Below are 24,997 nucleotides of genomic sequence, written 5' to 3' on the forward strand. Positions count from 1 at the left end.
ACGTAGCATCCCAGTCAACAATAGGAAAATGCATTTCCCCAAGTGTACAAGAATAAGGAACATTCTCCAAGACAAATCTGAGACCATAAAACAATTTCCAATGAGTTTAAGGGGAGTAAAATCACACATGCTCTCTGGACACAGTGAATGGAATTATTATCACTAACAGAAAAATCTGGAAAAATAAAATAATGTATGAAATTAAATGATATTCTTCAAATAGGTAAAATGAGAAATCACAAGTAAGATTAGCAAATCCTTTGAGATGAAAATGGCGCTGCTTTAAAGGCATAGTCCTCCTGGGTGCTTGCTGCTGGCGAGCACATTCTTTGTCTTTGCTCTAAAAAGGGATATATGGTTCAGCTATCATAGCTGTGGAGGCCTTTGTCAGCTCTATGGTAAGCTTCAAGGAGTAAAGAAACCATAAATGGCTTATTGAAGCCTACTGACAGCTTACATGGACAGACTTATTAACAATGAATAGGAACGTCAGAGAGAAGGCACCCAAAACTATGCGACTGCTACTTTTCCTTTTGACCAAAAAGGTAAGTTTCTAGCTCGTATCAGTGGCTGTTTTCATGTATGATCAGGAAGAAAGAAGGCTGCATAATTGATTTGTATTGTATAACTGTCAGACGATGTTTTAAGTCTCTAGGATCATTGTGAAGAGAAAAACTGTTTCATTACATTTATCTATTTCTAAAACTATAAATGAGTGAGATGAATGCAATAAAAACTTAAAAGTACACTAGAATTACAAGATGAAATAAAACAGTATCTACTGAGAAATTTCTAACATACATCTGTCTGTTAAAGGGAAGTCTCTAGTGAGTAAGCTGACTTCCTACCTCAGATAACTGGGAAAAGAGAACCTAACCCAGAGAGCAAGTAGAAAAGAGGAAATAAGACTAAAGTGAAATTAATAAAATGCATGAAAGAAAAATACAGAAAATTAAGAACATTTAAAAAAATTCTAAAAAGAACAAAACTGACAAATATTTAAGGAAGAATTTACTAAATTCAGGATGACAGAGGGGAATGTTACTAGAACTCTGCAGAAATCATGTGACAACAGACACATATTAAACCACTCACGATGATGGGATGCGTGAAGAGGACGGCATGCAGATTTTGTGTGAGTGGAGGTGCTGAGAAGGAAGTAAACTGAGAACTCTGGATAGCAAAAGTAAATACAGTAGAAGGAGATAAAGATGTGAGGCAGAATGCTGGAGATAGATAAAGGAATGGTTCCTACCTTTGAATAACTGCACAAATGAAAATATATAAACACAATTCGGGTTTCTGAGAACATTATTATTACTGAACCAGCTTTGTTAATATTATATATATTAACTTAGAAAAGGTGAATAATTCAAAGGAAAAGAAATCTATTAAACCAAAATGAAAAACTAATTGAAGAAAGTGCTAGCCAGTGGGAAGACCTGCTTCTGAACAGGCAGAAGCAGTACTGTAGAATACTACAAACATAATCCACAAATTCAATGCATCCCCATAAAAATTCCAGTAATATGCCTCACAGAACTAGAAAGCAAAATCCTCAAATAGAGAGACAGAAAAGCCTCTGGATAACCAAAACAGCTCCAAACAGAATGAACATAGCTGGAGGAATCCAATTACTTGACTTCCAACTATACTACTGAGCCACTGTTACAAAGATAGCATGGTACTAACATAAAAACAGACTAACGGAATATACCAGTGTACTGGATATAACCCACAAAGTTATGGACACCTAATTTTTCATAAAGGTAGCAAAACATATAGTGGAAAAAAGATAGTAAAGGATGCTTGTAAAACTGAGTATTGACCTGCAGAGGAATGAAATTAGATCACTATTTCTTATCCTAAAAAAGACATTTAAAGTGGATCAAAGACCTTAACTTAAAGCTTGAAATGGTGGAACTGCTGGGAGAAAACACAGTGAATGCCCTTTGAGATCCAGGAACAATCCAGAATATTCAGGAGAGAAAAACCCTACAGCATAGTAAATAGATCCAAGAATTTAAAAATGGTTTTAATTTTTTGCATAACAAAGGAAACTATCAGAAGAATGGGATAAAATCTTTGCCAGATACACTTCAGATTATACATATGAAGAACTGTGAAAATGAACCACCAATAACCCCACTAACAATAAATGTACTAAGGAGATACAAGACAATCTCCAAAGAAGAAATACAAACGACCAACAACTATTTTAACAAGTGTTCAATATTCTCAATCATCAGAATAATGCAAATTAGAACTATTCGAGATCTATTTCACCCCGGTCTGAATGGTTACCATCAAGAGCAATAGTAGCCAATGCTTGTAAGGATCCGGAGGGGGAATCCTTTCTCACTGTTGGTGGGAGTGCAAACTGGTGCAATCATTATGAAATCAGCGTGGAGGGCTGCAAAAACCTTACAATGGGATAAGGAGATGGTTCAGGCAGTAAGGTGCTTGTCAGACAAGTTTGGTTCCTTAGCACCCACATAAAAGCTGGGCACCAGGATAGAGAATGACTCAGTGGTTAAGGGCACTGGCTGCTCTTAAAAGGACCTGGGTTCAATTCCCATCATGGCTCATAACCATTCAGGTGTAATTCCAGTTCCAGGGATCCAATATCCTTTTCTCTTCTGGCTTCTGTGGGCACCAGGTAAGCATGTGATGCACAGACATGCATGAGGAAAAAGAGCCATACACATCTGAAAAAAAATACTGGGGCTTGTCTGAGAGATGAGGTGGCATGGGTGCAGTGGGATGCAGAACCAGAAGGATCCTTGGAGTTCACTGCTCTTCAGTCTATTCAAAACTGTGAGATCCAGGTACAGTGTCTCAAAAGTAAAGGAAGGAGGGCAAAGGAAGAAGATACGCAACATCAACTTTTGTGCAACATCTGCATGTGCATGCAACTACATGAAGCATAATATATCCACGCACACACCGCCACCGTAAACACAACTAGCATATGGCACAGGTATACCATTTCTAGGCATGTATCCAAAGGACTCTGTTATCAATGCTTATTGCTCTATTAAAAAATTACAAGGAAATCGAATCAACCTACATATCCATCAACCAATAAATGGATAATGAAAATGTTTGTGTACACACACACATACCACTAGAATTTTATTTGGTTATAAAGAAAAGTGACATATGCAAGAAAATTTATAGAATTAGAAAAGATATTGAAATGAGGTAGCTCAGGCTAAGAAAGATAAACACGTCATGTTCCTCATTTGCAACCCTAGTTGTGTGGTTGTATGTGTGCATGTGTGTATTTTCTGTGGTAATGTGTAAGGGCAGAAGTCATGAAACTAGAAAAGGGACATGAGGGGAGAAAAATGATGGTAGGAAGGACACGGGGAGGGTAACAACACACATATTGTAAGAGAATGGAAACAGAATTCTGGGGGCAGAGGGTATGAGTGGAGACAGCTCAAGGGGAAGGCAACCCAAACTAAACATATGTAAAAACACTGAAAGGGAAGATGTTACTGAGTAAAAAATAAAATATTTTTAAAACTAAAATGAAAACTAGGGACTATAGAGATGGCGCAGAAGTTAAGGGCACTTGAGGCTCTTCCACAAGTTCTGAGTTCAGCTCCTAGCACCCTGCCAGGCAGCTCACAACTGTCTGTAACTCCAACTTGGGAGGTGCTGGGTGTTCTGTGCCTCTTGTTTCTGTGGCACCTACACTTACATGTGTATACCCAATGTAGACAGACAGTCACACCTAATAAACAATAATACAAAAATAAATCTCAAAAAAGTGAAAATAAAACTAATACAAACAAACCCTAAGCCAGCACACTAAAATCAGCTTTAGGCGATGGGATTTTGTGGGAGTGAAGCAACCACAGTGCTCTTTGGTTAGAATATGAACTATCCCCCATTGGCGGAACTGGGCCATAGAAGAAAGCTGACGACTGGGGGCATGCCTTTGAAGGTTATTCCTGGTTCTGGGTAACTCCCTTATTCTCTGCTTCCTGTTTAACATGATTGGAGCCATCTCCTCTTCCACATACTCCTGCTACGATGGTGTTCCACCCTACCATGAGCCTAACAGCAAAGGAGTCAAGGAAAATTTCAGAAAACTGAGCTAGAATAAATCCTTCTCTTCCATTAAGTTGTTCCTACCAGGCCATTTGCTCATGCTTCTTGTCAAATGTGCAGCAAGCATTATAACATCAGTGATTATATGAACTCTCCACCTACGCCATTTCTGACATCACTAAATTTTCTATGTATACATGCAAAAAATAGGGGGAAATGAAGATTACAAAATTTGTCTGATCCTAAATGGTTCTATTTCTCTTCAGCATTAATACATATAGTCTCAGTAAGTTTAACAAATATTGTCTCCTGTAGAGGACTTGCTTTCAAAGTATTGGGTTTATTATGAACCTGCAGGGCCTAGGGCTGCAATTTGTACCAGACGACCTAAATTCACAAAGCTACTGCCATACGGAATATTTGAGTACCTACAAGGCATTTTCCTTTTAAATATACTATACTGGGTGAAAAATACAAATAGATGGATAATAGTTACACAAGAAAATCCAAATACATGTAATTTGCCACAATTTTTAAATGCATGCATTTGCCTTTAGCTTCTGGAATGAAGAGTATACAGATATGCCTACTGCTGAACAGCAGCCAGCACACTACCTAAGACAGTGATAGGGCCACGTGGATTCTCAGTACTATCTACTCTCCATGCTCACTGACAGAGCCACATTTTACTTACGATTAATATTAGTTAATAAAAATCCTTTTCTCCATATACCCAACTTGTTTTCTGGCCAACAAATGGAAACACAAGACTTACATGGTACCGTTGTTCCAAATCTAGCAGGATTCAACACTATGAATCTATTTTTCAAGCTTCTTCTGCCCACACCTTGAGCTCCTATCAACACTAATGTTTTTCGCTGGAAGGGTGGCATTTTTGCTACTTCCTCATAGATCTGAATTTCATGGCGATCAAACTCTAAATGTGAAAGTAATGAGACAACATTATAATCAGTTATACTTTATATACACAGAAAGATATCTCAGCATTCTGTATGCTAATGGTCTTCTTGTCTTGATAGTTAACTATCACTTGATTTGTGCATGTCTGGCATAGGCTTGTTTTTACAAATTTAGTAGGGTACAAAAATTATTTTATATCTTGATTTAAATGTTTGTACCCACTCATTTGCCCTTTGACATTCATTTACTATGCTAGAAAATTCTTGAGTTTTATGTGTATTTATCAACACTCTACACATTAAAGGCTTCTTATGGGGAATTTGTCAGTAGAAATGATTACCTTAACATTAATCAAATTACCATTTATGCAATTTACATTAAAAAGTGTGTGTGAAGTAGGGAGAACAGAGGACACCTGCTTGGCTGCTTAACTTGTACAGGCTGAGTAGGCCAACTCCAGTGATAGCACCCTCATATCTAAACACCAAGATCCTAGAACTTATACATAACATAAAATGCTGGAGGAAAGAGCACTTTCAGTAGACTATTGACCCACCCTATAAACTAAGTCAATGAAAACGTTACAAACTTTGCTAAAAAATTTAGTGATATATAGTTATGAATAATAAAACCATAGTGATTCTGAACGATCACGTCACCCACCAACATTGCAGTAATAACACTTCATCTTTATTATCTTAACAATTCCTTCTTTGTACAGTTTCTTCATAGTAAATTAAACCAATATTGGAAAGTAAAAACACCATTTCTCCTTCCTGTATGATTTTGTTTATACTGTGTTTTTTATTACTAATATAGGGGCAGCTTTGAAGTCAAGAAAAATGAATATGATAACTTCCATTTTTAGCCAATTTCAGGAAGGCATACAATGAATGCACTTTGAGCACATTTCCTTGCAGTCTGCTCATCCTTTCCCTCACTCTTTTTACTTCCCTAGACAGTTTCCCTTCTCCTTTAATGTCAACTGTACATATATGACTTTATGTATCTATAAAAATCTAGGGTCCATAAGTAGGATAAAAACATATTGTTTGTGTTTCTAAGACAGACTTAATTTGTTAAACAAGATTATCTTTAGCTGTTATCTATTTTCCTGCAAAAGAAATGTCATTCTGTAGTGTATATGTACCACATTTAATTTCTCCTGTTGACGGTCACTTAGCCTAGTTCTGTAACTTAATTCTTGTGAACCGTGGTGCAATTAACAATGATGTAGAATACTTCTGTGGTGTTATTCTGAGTCCCCCAGGTAAATATCCGGGAGTGGGGAGATAGTGTAATGTGGACAATTCTATTCTATTCTATGCTGATTTCCACAATGGCTGAACTAGTTGAATTCCTACTGTTAGTGCAGAACCACTCCTTTTTGTCCATATCCCTGCCAGAATATAATTTTCTCAATGAATACCATTCTGTATTCTGTATGGATGATAATCTCAATGTAGCTTTAATTTGCATTCGTCTCTTGACGTGTGCGGAAGTTTTTTTGGTTTAAATCTGTAATGTACCCAATTGGTCTGATGGTGTTTTTTGTTTTTTTAAATTTTCCTTTCTAGTTCTGGGGATTGAATCTAGCATTCTGTACATGCTAAGGAATGACTACACCCCAGGCCTTTGATTTGAGGATTTTTTTTAAAAAAAACTTTTCAGTTTTTGAGGCATAAATGACAAATAGGAATTGTATATTCTTAAAGTATACATCTTGATGATTTGATATGTTTAACTGTAAAACAATCTTGTCACGATTGCCATTACGTTTCCTTTAAAAAAAATTCCTTTCTTTAAGATGAAAGATTTAGGAAAAGGCAGAAGGATTTAGAGTTTGAGGGCAGCCTGAGATACCTAATGAAAGTATAGGATAACTGTTTTAGGCTGGCCTATACTAACTAGTGAATTCTAGGCCAGCCTAAACATATAGAAATACCTTCTCTCAAAAAATTCAAAACCTAAAAGATTTGAGAAAGACTATTATAATACTCTCACTAGATTAGATGAGTTATTTAGTTCCTTGCAAATCTGCACTTGACAATGTTATGGTAGCATATAGTTCTCCTTAATCCTAACTCTAATACCTTCATAAAGTCACTCTGTCCATTAGAAATGTCACACACATTACTATATTGAAATGCCCTATGTAAGTATTGAAAATAACATTCCTCCTGCATTAATACAAGCATAAATCCTAGTAACTTCATCCTGCTGTAAATTATATTCAAGTTAGGACTTAAGTAACAATTTCTTTGTATTACATTTCATCATGTGTTCACATGCCAGACCCAGTAAATGATACTAATATAAACTGCATTCATTTCAAATTACATATTCAGAGATTAAAACACGTTAACTAATAATAAAGCTATTTATTTTGATCTTTCAAAGGGATTTTAAACACACCTGCATTCCTAGTTGTGAGGTACATCATCTTCTTCTTTTTTTTGTTGCTTATAGTTCCACAAAAGGGTCCTGAAGAATGACAAGACCAGTATAATTTAGAAGATATGTCAAGATATTAACTTAAATAGCCCAGTTATGTTTTAAGAGGAGGTAGGAGAATCACCTCCTAAGGGAAGGGTAAATTTGTCACTGAATTTTGATACTCTACCAGTAGGTGGCAGAAAAAGATCAAAACTTACTATAGGGAGGAAAAAGCAGATGCACAGGAAAGATTAATTCTCCATGAAGTTTAAATAAATTGATTTGTGTATTCAGAAAAAAAGAAGCAAAGAAAGGTGTGCCAAACCCCTGCCTGTTTCTTGAGTTCAGCTCTTCACCTGAATTGTCCCAGTCTCTGCGAACAAATGCCTTTCTCTTCTCTTCCAGGAACTGGCTTGGGATCAGACCAGCACTTCCGCCCTCTTTCACATGGCTAGCCTAGAATCAAATTAGTATCTCAGTGACCAAAATTTTAGACAATAGTTTAGTAAGTAGGACAACTGCTGACTACTTAAATTTAGTTTGATATGAAAAATAACTTTTCAATTCATAGAACTATGTTAAAGCATTTCAACACTGCCATACTAGGAACCACATGTATGGTAACTGGTAGTGATGTTTTGAAACTGTCATTAACAATAATGCACAGGCTCTTCAAATGCAAATGTTTCATTTATTGATAGAGTGTGTGTATGTGTGTGTGTCTGTGTGTGAGAGAGAGAGAGAGTGAGAGAGAGAGAGAGAGAGAGAGAGAGAGAGAAGAGAAGAGAAGAGAAGGCGGGAGGGATAGAAAGAGACAGAGACAAAGACAAAGAAAGGAAACAAGAATGCTATTCTATACAAAGAAGTGTTAAGGGGGCGTCTCACCCAGTATCCTTTACAAGCCACTGACTACTAAGCTCAATCCTAGAATGTTGTTATTTCCCAATGCTAAATCAATAGAAAGGATACTGGGAATACAGAGGGTAAATTTTAATTCATCCTAATAAGAATCTGCATATACCAAAATAATGAATTTAAAATAGGTAAAACATCTAGTAGCACAAAAACCTTATCATCAAAATGTATAAAATAAAGTAAAAATATTTAATTTATGTGTTTGTGTCTGTGTGCAAGATTAAATGAGTGCAGGCACCCAGAGGCTAGAAGAGGTGCACAGAGCTCCTGAAGCTGGAGTTCCGGGAGGTTGTGAGCAACCCAACATGGGTGCTGGGAACTCCCTGAGAGCAGCAAGGACTCTTAACAAGCTAAGCCGTCCCTCTAGCCCCAAAACAAGTGATGTTTTTAAACGGCAATTACTCATATCACAGTGTTAAGTGTGTTTCTCCTTATAAGGGACAGAAAAACCTATTTCTCAGTTTTTAGTAACCTTGAAAAGTGGAATTAGAGTAAATCTGTCAAAGCGAAGAAAGAGACTCAAATGACGGCGAGAGATTAGAGATCTAAGAGGTGGCATGCACAGAAAATAAAGCAGGGATACCTGGCCAGGGATGGGGACATGAAACAATCAGCCTTAGGCAGTACAGTGAGAAAGCTTCTAAGTATTTCAGTAAGAACCTCTGGAAATCATAAACTCTTGTTTACTGAACCCATTTCTTAGTCATCTCACCATGGTGCACTTAATACTAAAAGTGTCTTCATTTACATGCAGGGCACACTGCACAAGGCTGTTCTTATCCTGCAGACCATCCCTCTGTGTAAGTCATTTAATTCACTACTGCTAACACCTGTTACTAGCAACTGTTACTTTTGTATTTGGTACTGGGTCCAGGAGCCTTTCTTCTTTCACCCTGAGGCCATAATCAGCTCTGAGAATGGAAAAGGTTCTAGGTTTCTATTTGTCATTTTCTTCAATTTTGAATACTGTGTTTATCAAGTGATATAAACAACTGCAAAAACAGATTGGGAAACATTGACAAACAATGACTCCAAGTAGGTTCTTCTTGGTGTACAACATATTTGAAAGCGACTGCCCATGTGAGAGAACTGCTTCACCTTAGACCAGGGAGGGGGCAGTGCCGCAGGCAGGTTATGTCTGCTTTCATTAACAGCTACTCACTCACAAATTCTCTCTCAATTTGGTCTTCTGTCCACAAAGTTAACAGACATAAAGAAAGAGCTGTTCATGCAGGAAAAATCATGAGAACAAATGCTTCCTAAACTTTTAGAAACCAGCCAGATCAAAGATTAAAAACACAAAAAGTAGTTGAGGGATTTTTGAGAATAAAACCAACCTGCCACCAATTTGGGTCTTCTCTGTTTACAATCTGAAGAATTTCTCCTTTCGAAAACTTCAGTCCCGCTTCTTTGCAGGGTATCAGGTTATCATTGAATGGATTATAATCAAAATGACACTTGACAAATACCTAAAACACAGCACAGTGAAAAAGCCTTATGTGTAACATTAAGCACTGGATGTTGAAACCAAACCACTGTGGTTTATTGTAACAGACACTAAGTATTTCAGACAAAAAACTTATTCTCCTAAATAAAAAAACAATTTATCAGAATATCAATATAATGATTTGGTATTATTGAAAATTATACATGTATGCTACATTACAATTTTGTGCACTTTAAAAAGTTCCTTTTTCGTTTCTGTGACTGCTCTACCACTCTTAAGACCTACACTGACACCAACAAGTGTGACAACCACTCTATTTCACCTTCTCCAATCTTTTCACTTGATTTCCCAACAAACACTGCATAGTTTTTAATTTAAGTAAATGTTATTGCAATTAAAATCCTGAAACAGTGGGTGCAGTTAGTTTAAAACATGGATTTCTGACCTATCAGAGAGTGCACAGACACCTTGAAGTCTAAATAAAACAACAAAGGTCGTCTTTAAGTGAGACCTGAAATATATTCAGTAACCTTAAAAATTAATAACTCAGTTTTACTTCCAATTGTGTATTTTAATCAGTTACACTTGCCAAAACTAATGAGAAAAATACTTTCTTAAAAATCTCCTTATCATGATTTATATGTTTAAATTTATATCAGCATTAAATTACTTAAGAGACAAAATACTAGAAAGGTCTTAACTATTTTCCAATTTAAATCCAAACATACACATTTCTCTAAAATTTGTTTTATTAATAAAAGTTTGCCAGTTACACTGTTACTTAAGATCTTCGGAGCTTGCAACATACTGCTTATTTAATTTGAATTCTAATTAATCATTTTTTATATTTGATGAAAAGTTTAAATCAACTGTTTTCTTAAAATAGACATGCTTCATACATATTTATAGAAATTCAAATATTTTACAGAAAAAATTCAGCATTAATCAGCAGAAAAATTCTAATAAGCAGAAATGCATAAAAATAGCCAAACTAACAATGTTACTTTTCATGTGTATCATACGTCTACAACTAGAAACAAACAAAATATTCAAACAGTACAAGTACATATATTGTATTATTAGTATGCTCAAAAAACTACCAAATGTGAAAGATGCATAGAAAGATATTTTTAAACTTCTGGGTATATGTGATCTTGATAGAAAGCTCTAGACCATCTGCAACAACTTTGCAAAGCCTAAAAAAAAAAAATCAATGCTTAAACAAACCAGGAAGCTATATTTTCCTAAGATAAATTTTAGAAGTATCTAAGAAGCAAGCATGCAAACAGTATTAAGACTGCTAAACTGTGACAGGTGGCTAACAAGTTTGGCATGCAGCTCAAGGCTCTGGCAATGAACAATTCAAGATGACAAAGTTTAATCGGGGTAAATTTAGTTGACAGCTAAGACAGAACAACAGGAATACCAGAAAACGTTCTCACATGATAGCATACCTGACGGACGTGGGCTGGATGCCTCTCCATACTGGCATAACTCTAAAAATATATTTTTCAATTGCATAAAGAAAACAAACTTTTAACTTATAACTTAAAATATAAGTAAGCTACTGGCTCATTTTATTACATCACTCATTTGGTAAAGCCACTGCCTCCCTAATTTACTGTCCACAGGTTATAATACCTATAAAGAAGTATTAATGACACAAGCAAAAAGTTATAGGCATTTGACATGAGGCAAAGAAGGGACTGCATGAGAAGTTATAAAAATAGTAGTATATTTCTTACTTCTGGAGAAAGCCCATCAAATGGAAAACCTCAAGTCATCTAAGTGAGAGTGTTTATCATTCTTGGTTGTGGGATAATACTTTGCAAGGTTACAAGCATTTTCTAAATTTCAAACATTTATTTCCCTGTTCAGAGAGGCCAATATCCAACTCAGATGTAAAAGGATTACCAAAAGGCATTAATTCTTCGGCTTATTTAAACTGCTTTTAGAAGATTACCCTCAAGCTCCAAAACTCAGATAAATCTGGTTTTACTTTGGTAAAATTTATCTGAAAAATCAGTCGTCCTAGCCTTTGTCTAGGAGTTTTATAAAATCTTTAAAATCATTAAATAGAATATATTGACTTACTGTATTCTACGAACTGCACTAATAGTTTTTGAATGCCAACTGAACATTCTTAAGTTACTAAACACTGAACAAAATATTTCAGTTCTGTACTCTTATCAAAGGAAAACCTGAATGACCAACAATTTAAAATAGACATTAGAGAAAAGGAAGTCCAATAGCTTTGAAGCAAGGATTCTTAAACTATTAAGAGTAGAAATGAAAATTAAAATTCTATTAGGACAACACTTTATTCCTATCAACTAGAAAAAAAATTGAGACATATGCAGATAAAACTATGGGCTAATAGAGATTTTCCTAACAGGCTGGTAGAAGAATGTTCTAACCTCTTGGAAGAAGAATTTCGCAGTAATAACCAAGATTACAAAGACATAAACCCTCTGATCTAGTACTCTACTTCTGGGAATAGATTCAGCAGTTATATTAATCAGAAGTAATTTATATACAATACTAGTAACTACTGTACTATTCATTATATCAAAATATTAGGAGCACTCTGTGGCAATGATGAGTGGCCAAAAAAGACCTACATAATGATAATATACCAGCCCACATGCCAATGATGGGGGAAAAATTTCAAATTCTCTATATAAAGAGCTCCAGGCAGTCAATGGCTGCTGCGAGGAAGACATGCCGTCATCTCCAAGGACAAGAGCCCCTGATGTGCTATGGAGTCCCAAATGGTCAGCTCTAAACACTTGTGCATAAAGCTACACAAGATGGGCTCAGTAAGCTGTGTGTGTTGGAAGAGGAGGTCACATATTTAAGAGGGTACAGAGAAGGACATAGGAGGTGGCTGTGAACAAAGAAGGGTAAACATAACGTAAAATAAAGTTTTCATATACTAATTCTCAAACCCTCCAAAAGTTTAAATTTAACAACAACAACAAAGCAAACATGAGCAGGCATGCAAAAAAATAGGAGCTGAAAACCCGGAACAGGAAGAAAAGTCAATTAAGAATAGTCCAGAACACCCAGGTGTAGTGGTATGCACTGTAATCCTAGCACTTGGAAAATAGCAAAAGGATTAAAGTCATGCTTAACTACACAGTGAATAGGAGGCCAGCCTGGACAACATGACAATGTGCTGCAAAACTGGAACAAATCAACTAACCAAGTCAACCCCAACCCCCCCAAAAAACCCAAAACAAAACAAAACAAAAAAACCAGAAATGGCAAATATGAAACAATTAGCAAACAGTACTTAGTACAACCAATTGTGTTGATTTGGGCCTATAAGCCTAACATTTGGGAGGTTAAGGTAAGAGAGTACCCACGACTTCAAGGCCAACGTGGGCTAGGGAGTGAGAACCTGTTCCACATGACCAGTAAAATAAACACATAAACTGTACATAGTATATTCCTATTTTCAAGAGATTATAGGAAGAACTCAAATTGTTTAGTAGACCACAGAGCATATAAACAGGACTTGGACCCAGAGCTGGGCATGACGGTACATGACTGTAATCCCAGCACTCATGAGACTAAGGAAGGATAATCACAAGTTTGAAAACTGGATGAAAATCTCTGCAAATTAAAATTTTGTATGCAGGTGTTTTAGGGTTAATATTGCTGTGAATAAACATTATAACCAAGTAACTTGGGGAAGAAAGGGTTTATTAAATGGCTTAAATACCCCGAATCATAGTCCATTGAGGGGGCCAAGGCAGAAACTCATACCAGGTGGGAGCCTGGAGGCAGGAGCTGACGCAGAGGCCACAAAGGATGCTGCTTACTGGCTTGCTCTACCTGCTTTCTTATAGAATCCAGGACCACCAGCTCAGGGGTAACCCCTCTTACAATGGGCTGCCTCCTACCCCAAATCAATCATTAAGAAAACGTTTTATACAGGTTTGCCTATAGCCTGATATTTGGAGGCATTTTTCTCAAATGAGGTTCCCGGAAAGATGACTTTAGCTGTGCCAAGTTAACATAAAACTAGCCAGCTCCAGAATACAAAAGAATTCCAAAGTCAAACAAGAGAACAACATAAAATAGACAAGGCCAAAAAGACTTCACCAAAGTGGATATAAGCATGGGAGAAAAGCACATGATAAGACGGTCAATCTTATTTACCTGTACTGATACGCAAATTAAAATTGCAATTAGTTACTGCTATATGCCTATTATACTGACTAAAACTAAATTAAATATAACAAAGGCACTGAGTAAAAGAAATTCGTGCAATGCTGATGGGACTGTAAACTGTTACGGTCATTTCTGGGAAGTTTTTTCTCTAAAATTTCTACATATGACTACCAAATTACCAACTCTTTCAGTCCCTGGGAATTTATAGTCCCTAGTTGTTTTGTAATAGCCCAAACTGGTAGTAACAACAATGTTCTCCTGGCAATTTATACATAAACAAATTGGTATATTCATACAATGAAATACTAGATCAATAAAAAGGTATAAACTACCAATACAAGTAAGCAAAGTGGATAAATCATGCAAATTTATTCTGAAAGAACCCAGGTAAAAACTGAAATTCATTTCTAGTTTCTTAGATTCTACAGGACCTTCAAATTAGACACACAACTAAAAAACCTGACTCTATGATTTATATGTCAGGGAGCTCATATGCTACATGGACATGGTATCAAACTGCCTAATAAAGCCAAATCTCTATCACAACAGGTTAGTGCAGCTCTCAGACTCATCAGAGAAGTTTGTGTGGTGCACAGTGGTGAAAGAAAAAACTCACAACCGGTCAAAGAGCAAAGATTAAGTGTTTATGGAGTGTCTAGCAACAAATGGGACATTTTTATCATATCCTTTTCCTGCAAGGCTCAGGGAACACCACGGATGAGGGAGGTGGAAAGACTGTGAGAGCCAGAGGTCAGAGAGGACCAGCGTGAACCAGCTCTTCCTAACAAGACAGGACTGGTGCTGCACTCAGGAGCTCTCGGCAGCCATGCCTACCTGGACAAGACCTGCCCAGGAGCAATACAGCCAACAGTCCAGCATGAAGGAGGAGGACCTTATGAGCCTCTGCTGTGTCTGAGGAAGCTTCAACAGCTGAAAGGTTCTGAGGGAGGCAGAGTCCAGGCCCCACACCATAAATTAATGGAGCACACAATATCAGGAGAGAGTGGAGGTGGCTCTGGGAAGAGTAAATATAATCAAAATACATTATATGCACACATGAAATCCTCAATGAATACAAAAATACTTTAAAAAGCTGAAATCCGAAGTAGGATGAGATGATTCGCAACTAAGTTACGATGACAGAGTGCAGACAGCAGTTGCCTGGAGTGAGGCAGGAAGCAGGAGGGAGACACATGGAACTCAGGTGACAGGTAAGTTTACTGTCTCAATTGTGTTAATGGTGTCACAAGTGCACAGGAATAGTCACATTTACAAAACGGTATCCTTTTAAAATTACACTTGAGTTACATAAGCTGCATCTATTTATTTAGTCAATTACATAATAAAGAACCATGGGCTTGCCACGCAAAACATAAATTAGAAAGAAACCCAGTCTTCCTGCTCTCATTTCATTTCAACCCATTATCCTGGCTTTCCCAAGCAAGACAACCTCTCTCTTTTTTTTTTTTCCTTAACTCCACTGAGGCAACACTTTTATTTATCTTTATTTTAGGCTTTACTTTCTGGCTTTTCTGGATTAGTCAATATCAAACAAATAACTGAATATAAGCAACAATTGACTGAAAATTTCAGTGTCCAAGAATCTTGAAATTTAAGATATTAAGGATTTATGTTTCATGCTATCCCAAACAAAAGTTTTTAAAGCAGTCAAATCATTGCTATTTTATTCTTGAAGTTGAGTCAGTTCAGTGGGCTTCATTGTTTGAAGCCTCATCAAAATTCTAAACAAGATCACCCTCGTCCTCCAGCAGCAAGTTGTGCTTTTCCATCATCATCTGCCAGGGCCTGTAGTTTGTCAGTGCCAAGCTGGGTTAAGATCCTGGGTGGCATTTCTGTCAGCTGCTCTGTCCTGGCGAGGCTGAGAATGGTGAAGTGTGTCTGTTGCCAGATGTCTGTATGTTAGTGGATTGCTATTCCTTGGTTTGCAAACATACTAAACTTTAACATCAGATACAGCTTATTCCTAATGTCTCTAAGGAAAACTAGAACTTTAGTATTTGCTATGGCAGAATCATTTGAGGACACTTCTTTCACTAATGCACAATTGGGTACGATATCGCAAGTTCCTTTGGTTATGATGTGGTCTTTTACTTGGGTGGAAATGAGACCTCATGGGGGACTACAGAAGAACTACAGTAGGATCCAAGGCACACGATTCCACACTTCTCCACAGAAAACACATCCAACATCTGCAATGACTGACTAAACTTAAGAAGTACTAAACTTTATAACTTACTGTTAGCTATGCACTTAACATGCTCTATGGCCATAGCTTACAGCTTTAGATGAGACAGTCAAATAGCCTATTTCTTTTTCTTCACAATACCATGGACAGAAGATAATCTGTTGTTACCATTGATCTTAGCAACTTCAGCATAGTAATATTTCTGTTTTCTTGCTAGATTAAAAGTTGTTACCATTACAATTATAGGAAGCACGCCAATGCTTTTGGGTTGGCATATCTGAATCGCCAGTCCTCATGCTTTAAGGTTGTGACATGCAGTTGGAGTCACTTGAATACCGATACCAGCACATGTGTTCTCTGAGAAAGCTACTAGTGGAGAAATACTGTATACAATACTCTGAACAAAGGGATGATTCAGGTTCTGGGTGGAACTGAGCATGAAAAGCGAGTTCCTCATACTGCTCAGAATGATGCACATTTTAAAGTTTGCGTCATTTCAGGGAGTTTCCACTTAGTATTTTTAGGCTTTGGTTGACTGTGGGTTAACAGACTACAGATAGGAACACAGTAGCTGGGAGTGGGGTAAGGGTGGGGGCTTGTGCAATAGTAAAGAAGTCAGTTGTAATGGCAAATACCCTTCCTTACACACAGCATCTCCTAGATACCCAAGGTTTGTCCAGAACAGTCTTGATTTATGATTACTGTTTAAACATAATGATTTTCTGTTCATTAAAAAGAAACTGTACTCCAATTTGAATACAGTTGGAGGCTCTTTTTCATAGTAGGATATGCCAGAGCTATTGCATGGGCTCATAGGACCCAATCTCCACACTTGAATATTCTTTTCTAGTTCTAAAGATTAGGTAAAATCAAGAAATTATAGGATGGGGAAAAATTATGCTTAAACCAAAGCTAAAAGTCCTTCACTGAAGTCAGTTATTCAGGTCAGCAAATACAAAATTTACACAGGAAACAAAGAGCTGTTTTGCTTGTAAAGTCCATTATACGCACAGTGTCAACAGCTAGACAGGACTGAGAGACAGCATGGAAACATAACACCTCTGGGAGAATCTATGAAGGTGCTCCTAGAGAGCTTTAACTGTGTAGAGATCTACAGTAAATGTGAATGGTATTATCCCAGGGGCTTAGAACCTCGACTGAATAAAAAAGGAACAAGTGAGCTGAGTACTAGCATTCACCTCTCTTTGCTCCTGACTGTGAACACGTGACCAGCTACCTTAAGCTCCTGTTGCCATCATCTTCCCAGCATTATGAACTGTTCTGTCACTGTAAACCAAAATGAACCCTTTCTTCCTTCAGTTGCTTTTGTTCAGTATTTGTTACAGAATGAGAAGGTAACTAATACATATTGATGATTTATTATAAGACTTCTGGTTGGGACCACAGAGGAAAATATTACCATCCCATTATAATTAATATGTAATAAAATAATAAATTATCATTTAAATAATTATTTTGTTAAACAATCTAAACTATTTTATTATTGCGGTATGTATCATTATTCTGCTATTTTTAAATTATGTCTTATTCTTTCAATACACTCAAGTTCAAATAGGTCTCATTTTGTCACAAATAGAAATATGCAAATGGAGGAAAGTAGCAGTCTGAGAACAGGGATAGTAAGTTCTAGTGTTTTTTTTTCTTTATTAAGTAAGGTAATATGGTTAGTTTTAACTGATGACCTACAATCAACTGGAAAAATGAGTATCAATGAGAAAGTATCTATACTTGATTGGCTTATACACATGCTTTTGAGGGGCTGTCTTAAGGGCTGTGGGTGGCAACATTCCCTAGGCAGGAGGTCCTGGGCTGTGTAGTAATGGAGAAAAAAAGTTCAGCACAAGCAAAGACATAGGTCAGCATGTATATATTAATTTATCTCTGCTCTTGACTGTGGATATGATGGATCTGGCTGTTTGAAAGTCCCTGCCTCGACTTCCCTACAATGATGGAACTGTATGTTGAAATAACTCCTCTTTTCCACTAATTTACTTTTTGTTGGGTATTTTATCACAGCAACAGAAAAGAACTAAAACGGAATCTACCTTTATTTCATGCAAAACGGACATCTAAGTTTATTTCATACAAAATGGACATCTACCTTTATTTCAGCCAAACTCACTATTTTCAGAGGTCTAATTTATACATAAAAGAAAATCATGATAAGTAGAATATCCTATCTCCTAAAGAACGGTTCAAAAACAGAAGGCTATCTATCTCTATCTTTTCTTTTTTTTGGGGGGGGGGGTGTTTCTCACTATGTATTCCAGCTTAAGTTCCAAACTTGGGGTCTTTCTGTTTACAATCTCTCAAGTACTAGGCAGCCATTACAAAAGATCGAAATAATCTCTACCATTAGCACATTCTACTGTTCATTCATTCATTTCACCTAAAATATATATGAAATGTGGGAAAAACCAAGTGTCCAGGATCATCTTTAATCTAATCTATCTGGCACTGTCTGCCATTTAACATATCACAAGAACACTAACCTGGAGGTAAGAGATGTCAAAAATCCTTTAGTCAAAAATGCTTTCAACAACTGTACTTAAAATTCTGACACCTACCTATAGACTACCCAAATAACAGGGTTCATAATGCTCACAAACCAATGTTTTAGTATTTCCTTTATAATACTAAGATAGTATTATATAAAAATGTAAAACTCTACCAAGACAAACTCTTTTAAACAAAATAGTAACAATTAAGCATCTAGCAAATAGAATAATAAAAAAAACGAAGTGTTTTTAAAATCACTCAGGAAATATCACTAACCTGTTGAGGAGTAATAGTATCTCTATAACTTGGCAAAATCTTTAGGGTGACACTTCCACTAATATTTTTCAGCAGCTCTTGTAATCCCTTTGGATTGTTTCCAACCTCATGTCCATTGACTTCCTTAATGATGTCTCCCACATGGAGCAGACCTTGTCGGTCTATCATTCCTCCATGGAGGATCCGGGCGATGACCAGATCATTATTTTCAACCCTAAATGTTACACCCTGGAGGAAATTATTAAAAAAAAAAAGCAATGATTTTATCTCAATAAGAATAAATATGTAAACATTTTGAATACAAATAAAATAATTCTGAAAGCAGGTAAATGAATTCTTTTCCCATGTTATTTCCTATCCAGTGTCAATAAAGTCAGTGGAAATGTGTCATCAGAACACGAATGCAAATGGGCTAACCCTTAAAATCCAGCTGTATTCCACAGACAAACGAAGCTTCAGGAAGCAACAGTGATTCCTGACTGGTCATGTTTGCCACATCACTGTTTACAGGAACCACAAATAAAACAATTGTAAGATATAGTAGTTAACTCCACTACCTCATAGAGCCCCTTTTACTTCAACTTTGAGTAACGACTTTCTTCCTTGTTTTGGTATTATCATTAGTAAGCAAACACATCATTTCTAAAAGGCTAGGAAGAAATCAAACAGTTTTAACAGTTTTCCTGTTCCCACTGGCATATTTATAGCTTCTAAGTAAGCTTAAGGTTTCATTTTGATTGCGTTTCATAGGCTCCATGATTGACAGATCATCTGCTGTGTATTCATACAAAGGCCGTAAGTCTGACAAAATAAGCATGAGCACAGTTTCAATAGCATATCAGGAGCTGGGACTGGGCCGCATGACATTTCATATCTAAGAAAGCAGTGACTCATCTACTCACCAATGGCTCTCCAGCTCTTTTGTGAATACCAAGAATACGGATGGCATCTACTGGCAATAACTGATTATTGAGAGAAGAATTATTCATTTCTGGGCTTGAGGGAGGCGAATCATAACATTTTGATGCCACAATATCATGGGCCTCCAGGAGCGACTGTTAAGGAGTCAAAACAGCCTGTGGTTATTAGCTACTGATGGAACAAGTTGCTAAAAATAATTTATTAGTTCATTATCACTGTGGAGCACTAAAAGTTTCTCAGGACACATTAAATTCCCAGTATGAATTACGTACAATACATATATAATATTTTTAAGAAAAGTAAAACTAGATCATTTTATTAGCACCAAACAGTATCATATTCAGGTTTTCAGGTTTGAAGAGTCTAGTATAACTCAGTTTCCTATTTTTAAAGTGCCATATTCACTAGAAACCAAGCCTGGGTTTCTAAGGCTGGTAGAGGGAGGTGACAAATTTCTTATCAACAATGTCAGCATCTTCTTCAGCCTTTACCACTAATCTCTATTCATCTACTCATAAGGTGCAAAAATAGTCAAGTGACAGAAACTCTAAGTTTCACTATGTTGATATTAGTAATGTGAAATATTTGTTTACATGTATAAAAGGTATGTTTAAAAAATGTCTAAGAGAAAATAACTATCAACAACTTCTATCATTAATATGAAATTGCATATTAACAATTAAGGTTTTAGTCTATATGTTTTGAATTTAAAAAGAATCAGAAATGGTTACAGATATAAAGTTCAATTTGCTTTCTATGTTTATTATGTGTATGCTATACAGATGATTCCTGAGGTAGTTGTTTAGAAATTGTGTAGTTGCCTTTTTTGTATATTAAATATTAAACAATTCCTTATCCTAAAGGAGTTAAGTTTTAATTCAATACTTGCCGTAACACCAAACTAAAAAATTTCTGAGTACACAGAATACAAGTTCAAACATGACAAATAGAAATAGGGCTGAGTTCAATTCCCAGCAACCATACAGGCATACACACAGACAGAATATTGTATACATAATAAATACATAAATAAATAAATATTTTTTTTTAAATAAAAGAAAAAGAAATAGGGCTAGAAAGTATCAACACATTCAAGACAGAAACAATCTGGGTATTGGCTTAATGGTAATTCCTGACAATTTCATAAAGATACTGTGGGAAATTTAAAACAGGGTTAGGAAGATGGCTCAGTCAGTAAGGTGCTTGTCCCCAAACATAAGTTCTGTGTACAGATTCCCAGTATGCATATAAAAAGTTGGGTACAGTGGTGATTATCTGCAATCCCAGCTCTGTAAAAGTAGACACTAGAGTATCTCTGGGTCTTGCTGGCCAATTGGTAAGCTCCAAGTCCAGTGACAAACTGTCTCAAAAAGGGAGGATGAGAGGGGGGGAGAAAGGAAAAGATGAAAAGTAACTGAGGAAAACAGCAGACTTTGATCACTAGGCTTTGTATACATGCATACACATAAAACACACATGCAAATACACATACACACATAAAAATTTGAAAATGGAAAAGAACTCAGAAATCTCTGAGAGGTTTTTCTAACAACACTGGAAGTTTTTCAAAGCTGTAATTGGGGCCTCTATTTTGACGCAGGGCTTTCTGCTCCTGTGACTACATGACACACTATTAATACACTTTTATCCCTCTGGTCAAGAATTTTCATGTGCTCCAGATTCATATACTAAAAGGCTGCTTGTCCCTGGTTAAAGTCATGGTAATTTGAATGCAAAAGGGATAACTATCATAAAGAACTGAAACTCCAAATTTAGGGGGAAAAACCTTACAGGTCCACAAAGCTATTTAGCAAATAAAAAGACTAAAAAGCATCATTTGCTATCATTTGAAGCTGATGTTTTCAACAACTCTTACTTTGAAAATTGGTATAGAATAGGAACCATCATTTTGCTGCCTTCCCAGGAGGAAATGTTACAGGTCAGTAGGGCAACTGAAGATTAAGCTCTGAGTTTACAGAACAATGCCACCCGACAAAGACAGAATGAGACAATTTGGAAAATGCTATTTATAATCCCAAGTGAAAATAATGATTTAGGCAAGGATTATTAATTTGTGTTTATCTAGAGGTAAGCGGTTGTTAGGAAATAACAGCTGCACAATATTAGCCCCCTGTGATGATACATTCTTATAATGCTTGCACTCTCAAGTCCAAGGCAGGAGAGAATGGTGAATTAGGGGCCAGCTTGTACTATGTAACCAGACCCCATCCCCCAAAAGAAACAATTAACACACCTCCAAATAAGAAAGTATCTGAATAGTGTTACCCAGTTGAGACAATTTCAAAGAAAGGATTAGACTGTCACAGCCCTTACAAGGAACTGATTTCAGTACCAACACTGGTAGGGAACCAGGTACTCTACATCTTCTGATATAGCAACATCATTAAAGATGTATTTGAGCTTAAAGTAGTTCACCTGAGAAGCGAATCATCAACCTTTTAATTAAAACTTCTATAAGTAAATAACACATCAGAAAATCAACCAGATAAACTCAGGAAGTGCAACAATGATGACCATAGCTTTGTCTCTTCAACTAAACACCTCAGTAAAGACGGCAATGGGAATCCCACAGACATGGGTCATAAATTCATATATATATAATGCCCTGGTCCCAAGATAAAATTCAAATACTTTATACTGCCTTACATGAACTCAATCACAAATGTCTTACAAAAGCAAAGGAGTGTTAGCATCTAATTTTGAGGGCAAAGACTGCAGGGAAAACAGTGACACTTTCTTCTTCCACAGCATTTCTTTCTCCTGCTAAAATGTAAAGTCTCTATCACAGAATGAGTAGCCATGCACAGCTGGATGTATTTCTGGGGTTCCTATTTGCTTGTTACTTTCCTAATAGTCTCCACTAGCATATACTTTTAACCATTATAGGTTTAAAATAAAAATATCCCATCCTTTCTGCTCTGAAGTGAATTTTTCTTTGTGAAACTGCTTAACTTAAAGCAACTTAACTTTAAAAAAAAAATCTACACATTTTTTTTTCTAAATCTATAGAACAAAGTATGCTATGTGACAGTTTCTATCCATAAACAAACTTTCTGTCATCTTTTCATCATGGGTTTGATTGAATTAACCCTGATACTAGAGCATACTAAAAAATGGTCCAAACTAGGCCAAAAAAAGAATGAGAAAAACAGTGGTATTAACGAAGAAAAAAATGGCCATCAAGATGGTTCAGAGGATAAAGGCTCCAACATCAACCTAGATCACCTGAGTTCAATCTCAGGGATTCACAGGGTAAAAGGAGTGAAAAGATTCCAAGAGGGTGTCCTATGACCTCTATCTATCTGCTATGGCACACGCCCCTCATCCAATAAGAAAGGAACAACAACAAAGCTAAACAAATGAACAAAAGGTGGCAGCAGCAACACTGTCAAAGTGAGGAGGATTCTTCCAAGGACGGGGTTAACTGATGGTCAGGGTTAACTGATGGCACAAAGGAAAAGTCAAGGTTATTTCTGTGGCAGACACAGTACATTTCTGTGATGTACATAGCCATATATGTGTGTTTATGTTCCTTTAACATTAGAATACTAAAATATATAGTCTAGGACTTAGGGAATTTTAAGACAGGCTCTACACAACATGAATTACTTCAGCGTGGAAGGAGAAATCTGTGGAAGAGGGTAAGTTACCTGGAAATGAGGTTCCTTGAGTATTCCAACCAGCTCTGCCACATTTTCATCCACACTTATTAGAGGACTGATATCTTCAAGAATTTCATTTACTAATTCCAAGTTATTATCACTGACAGCTTCTAATTTTGAATCTTCAAGCCTCTCATGAGCCTGAAAAGACAACAATGGATTAAAGTAATATTACTGAAGTTTTTTTATTTCAACAAATATTTCACTTGTGTGTGTGTATATATATATATATATATATATTTACAAATTTATACATATTTAGTTTTACAAGATATTACTTAGAGAGTGGGCAAGGTGGTTAGTGAGGCGAAGGCACTGGCTGCCAAGACTGACGACCTGAGTTCTATCACTGGGACCCACATGGCAGGAGAGAACTGACTCCCTGAAAGGTGTCTTTTTGACCTCCATAAGCACTGTAGCATGTACACTACACATGCACAAATTTAAGAAAAAGACATTAGAGGTCTAATTTTCTGAAGCCATATTTAATATTTTAATCAGAAGCAATAGATGGATTTTATAAATACACCATAAAATGTAATGACTTTGGTCTTTATTTCTACCCTAACGCCATGAAATATATTCATTTTTACAGTTACTGCTAAAAAAAAACTGAATAGGCCAGATGATACGTAAAGAGTACATGCTACTCTCTACTCACTAACTAGGTATCTATTCTGTTTTATTTCATTAAAGCAAATAATTAAGTATAAAAAGAATAAAAACATTCATTATGCATGTTACTATTTTTGAAATGATTTAAAAAAGAAGTGAGTCAGGTATACTGGCATGTTTGTAATTCCGGTCCTGGGGAATCTGGGACGTCAGGTTGGCTGTTTGAGGCCAGTGTCTGGGCTGATCTTGAAAACGAAGCCCAGACAGACAGAAAGACGATGGATACACAAACACAACAAACAAAACCAAAACCCAAACTCACTTGGAAACTTCAGAACCCTGAAGCTATTATTTTTCATGTTTAAAAATCTAGCCTAGGGATATAGCTCAATGGCATTGTCCTTTCTTAATGCATACTGGGTTCACACCAAGTAATGAAAACACTAAGTAAATCATCAACATAGAGGAAAATGTGTTTGAGCTCATACTCTGACTGGGAGGCTGATGTGGGAGTGTCATATATCAATCTGTTGATTTCATTGGTTAAGCAATAAAGAAACTGCTTGGCCCTCATAGGTTAAAACATAGGTGGGAGGAGTAAACAGAACAGAATGCTGGGAGGAAGAGGAAGTGAGCTCAGACTCGACAGCTCTGCTCTCTGGAGCAGAGATGCCATGCTCCCCTTGCCCGGCAGACGCATGAAGCTCAGACCCAGGATGGATGTAGGCTAGAATCTTTCCCGGTAAGACTGGTGCTACACAGATTATAAGAGATGCGTTGATCGGGATATGAGAATTAGCCTGTAAGGGCTAGAGT

At 36.5% G+C, this 24,997-nt stretch overlaps 1 protein-coding gene across 5 annotated transcripts in view; it reads right to left on the reverse strand.

The window, feature by feature from the left end:
- Positions 1 to 24,997, reverse strand: part of Pals2 (protein associated with LIN7 2, MAGUK family member) — a 99,627-nt gene that overhangs the window by 14,767 nt on the left and 59,863 nt on the right. For 4 of the 5 annotated variants that reach the window (XM_041640546.1, XM_041640545.1, XM_041640547.1 and 1 more), the window contains exons 3-10: positions 23,555 to 23,707; positions 19,865 to 20,017; positions 18,963 to 19,190; positions 11,236 to 11,277; positions 9,672 to 9,803; positions 7,776 to 7,875; positions 7,399 to 7,467; positions 4,838 to 4,999 (exon numbers count right to left, since the gene is read on the reverse strand). In XM_041640546.1, coding sequence (XP_041496480.1) covers positions 4,838 to 4,999; positions 7,399 to 7,467; positions 7,776 to 7,875; positions 9,672 to 9,803; positions 11,236 to 11,277; positions 18,963 to 19,190; positions 19,865 to 20,017; positions 23,555 to 23,707 — 1,039 coding nt within the window. The remainder of the gene's footprint in view (positions 1 to 4,837; positions 5,000 to 7,398; positions 7,468 to 7,775; positions 7,876 to 9,671; positions 9,804 to 11,235; positions 11,278 to 18,962; positions 19,191 to 19,864; positions 20,018 to 23,554; positions 23,708 to 24,997) is intronic. The other variant, XM_041640544.1, reaches the window with a different exon arrangement.

Source organism: Microtus oregoni, unplaced genomic scaffold (assembly GCF_018167655.1).
Source record: "Microtus oregoni isolate MIOR12 unplaced genomic scaffold, Mior012 000064F_ref0000363, whole genome shotgun sequence".
Classification (NCBI taxonomy): Eukaryota; Metazoa; Chordata; class Mammalia; order Rodentia; family Cricetidae; genus Microtus; species Microtus oregoni.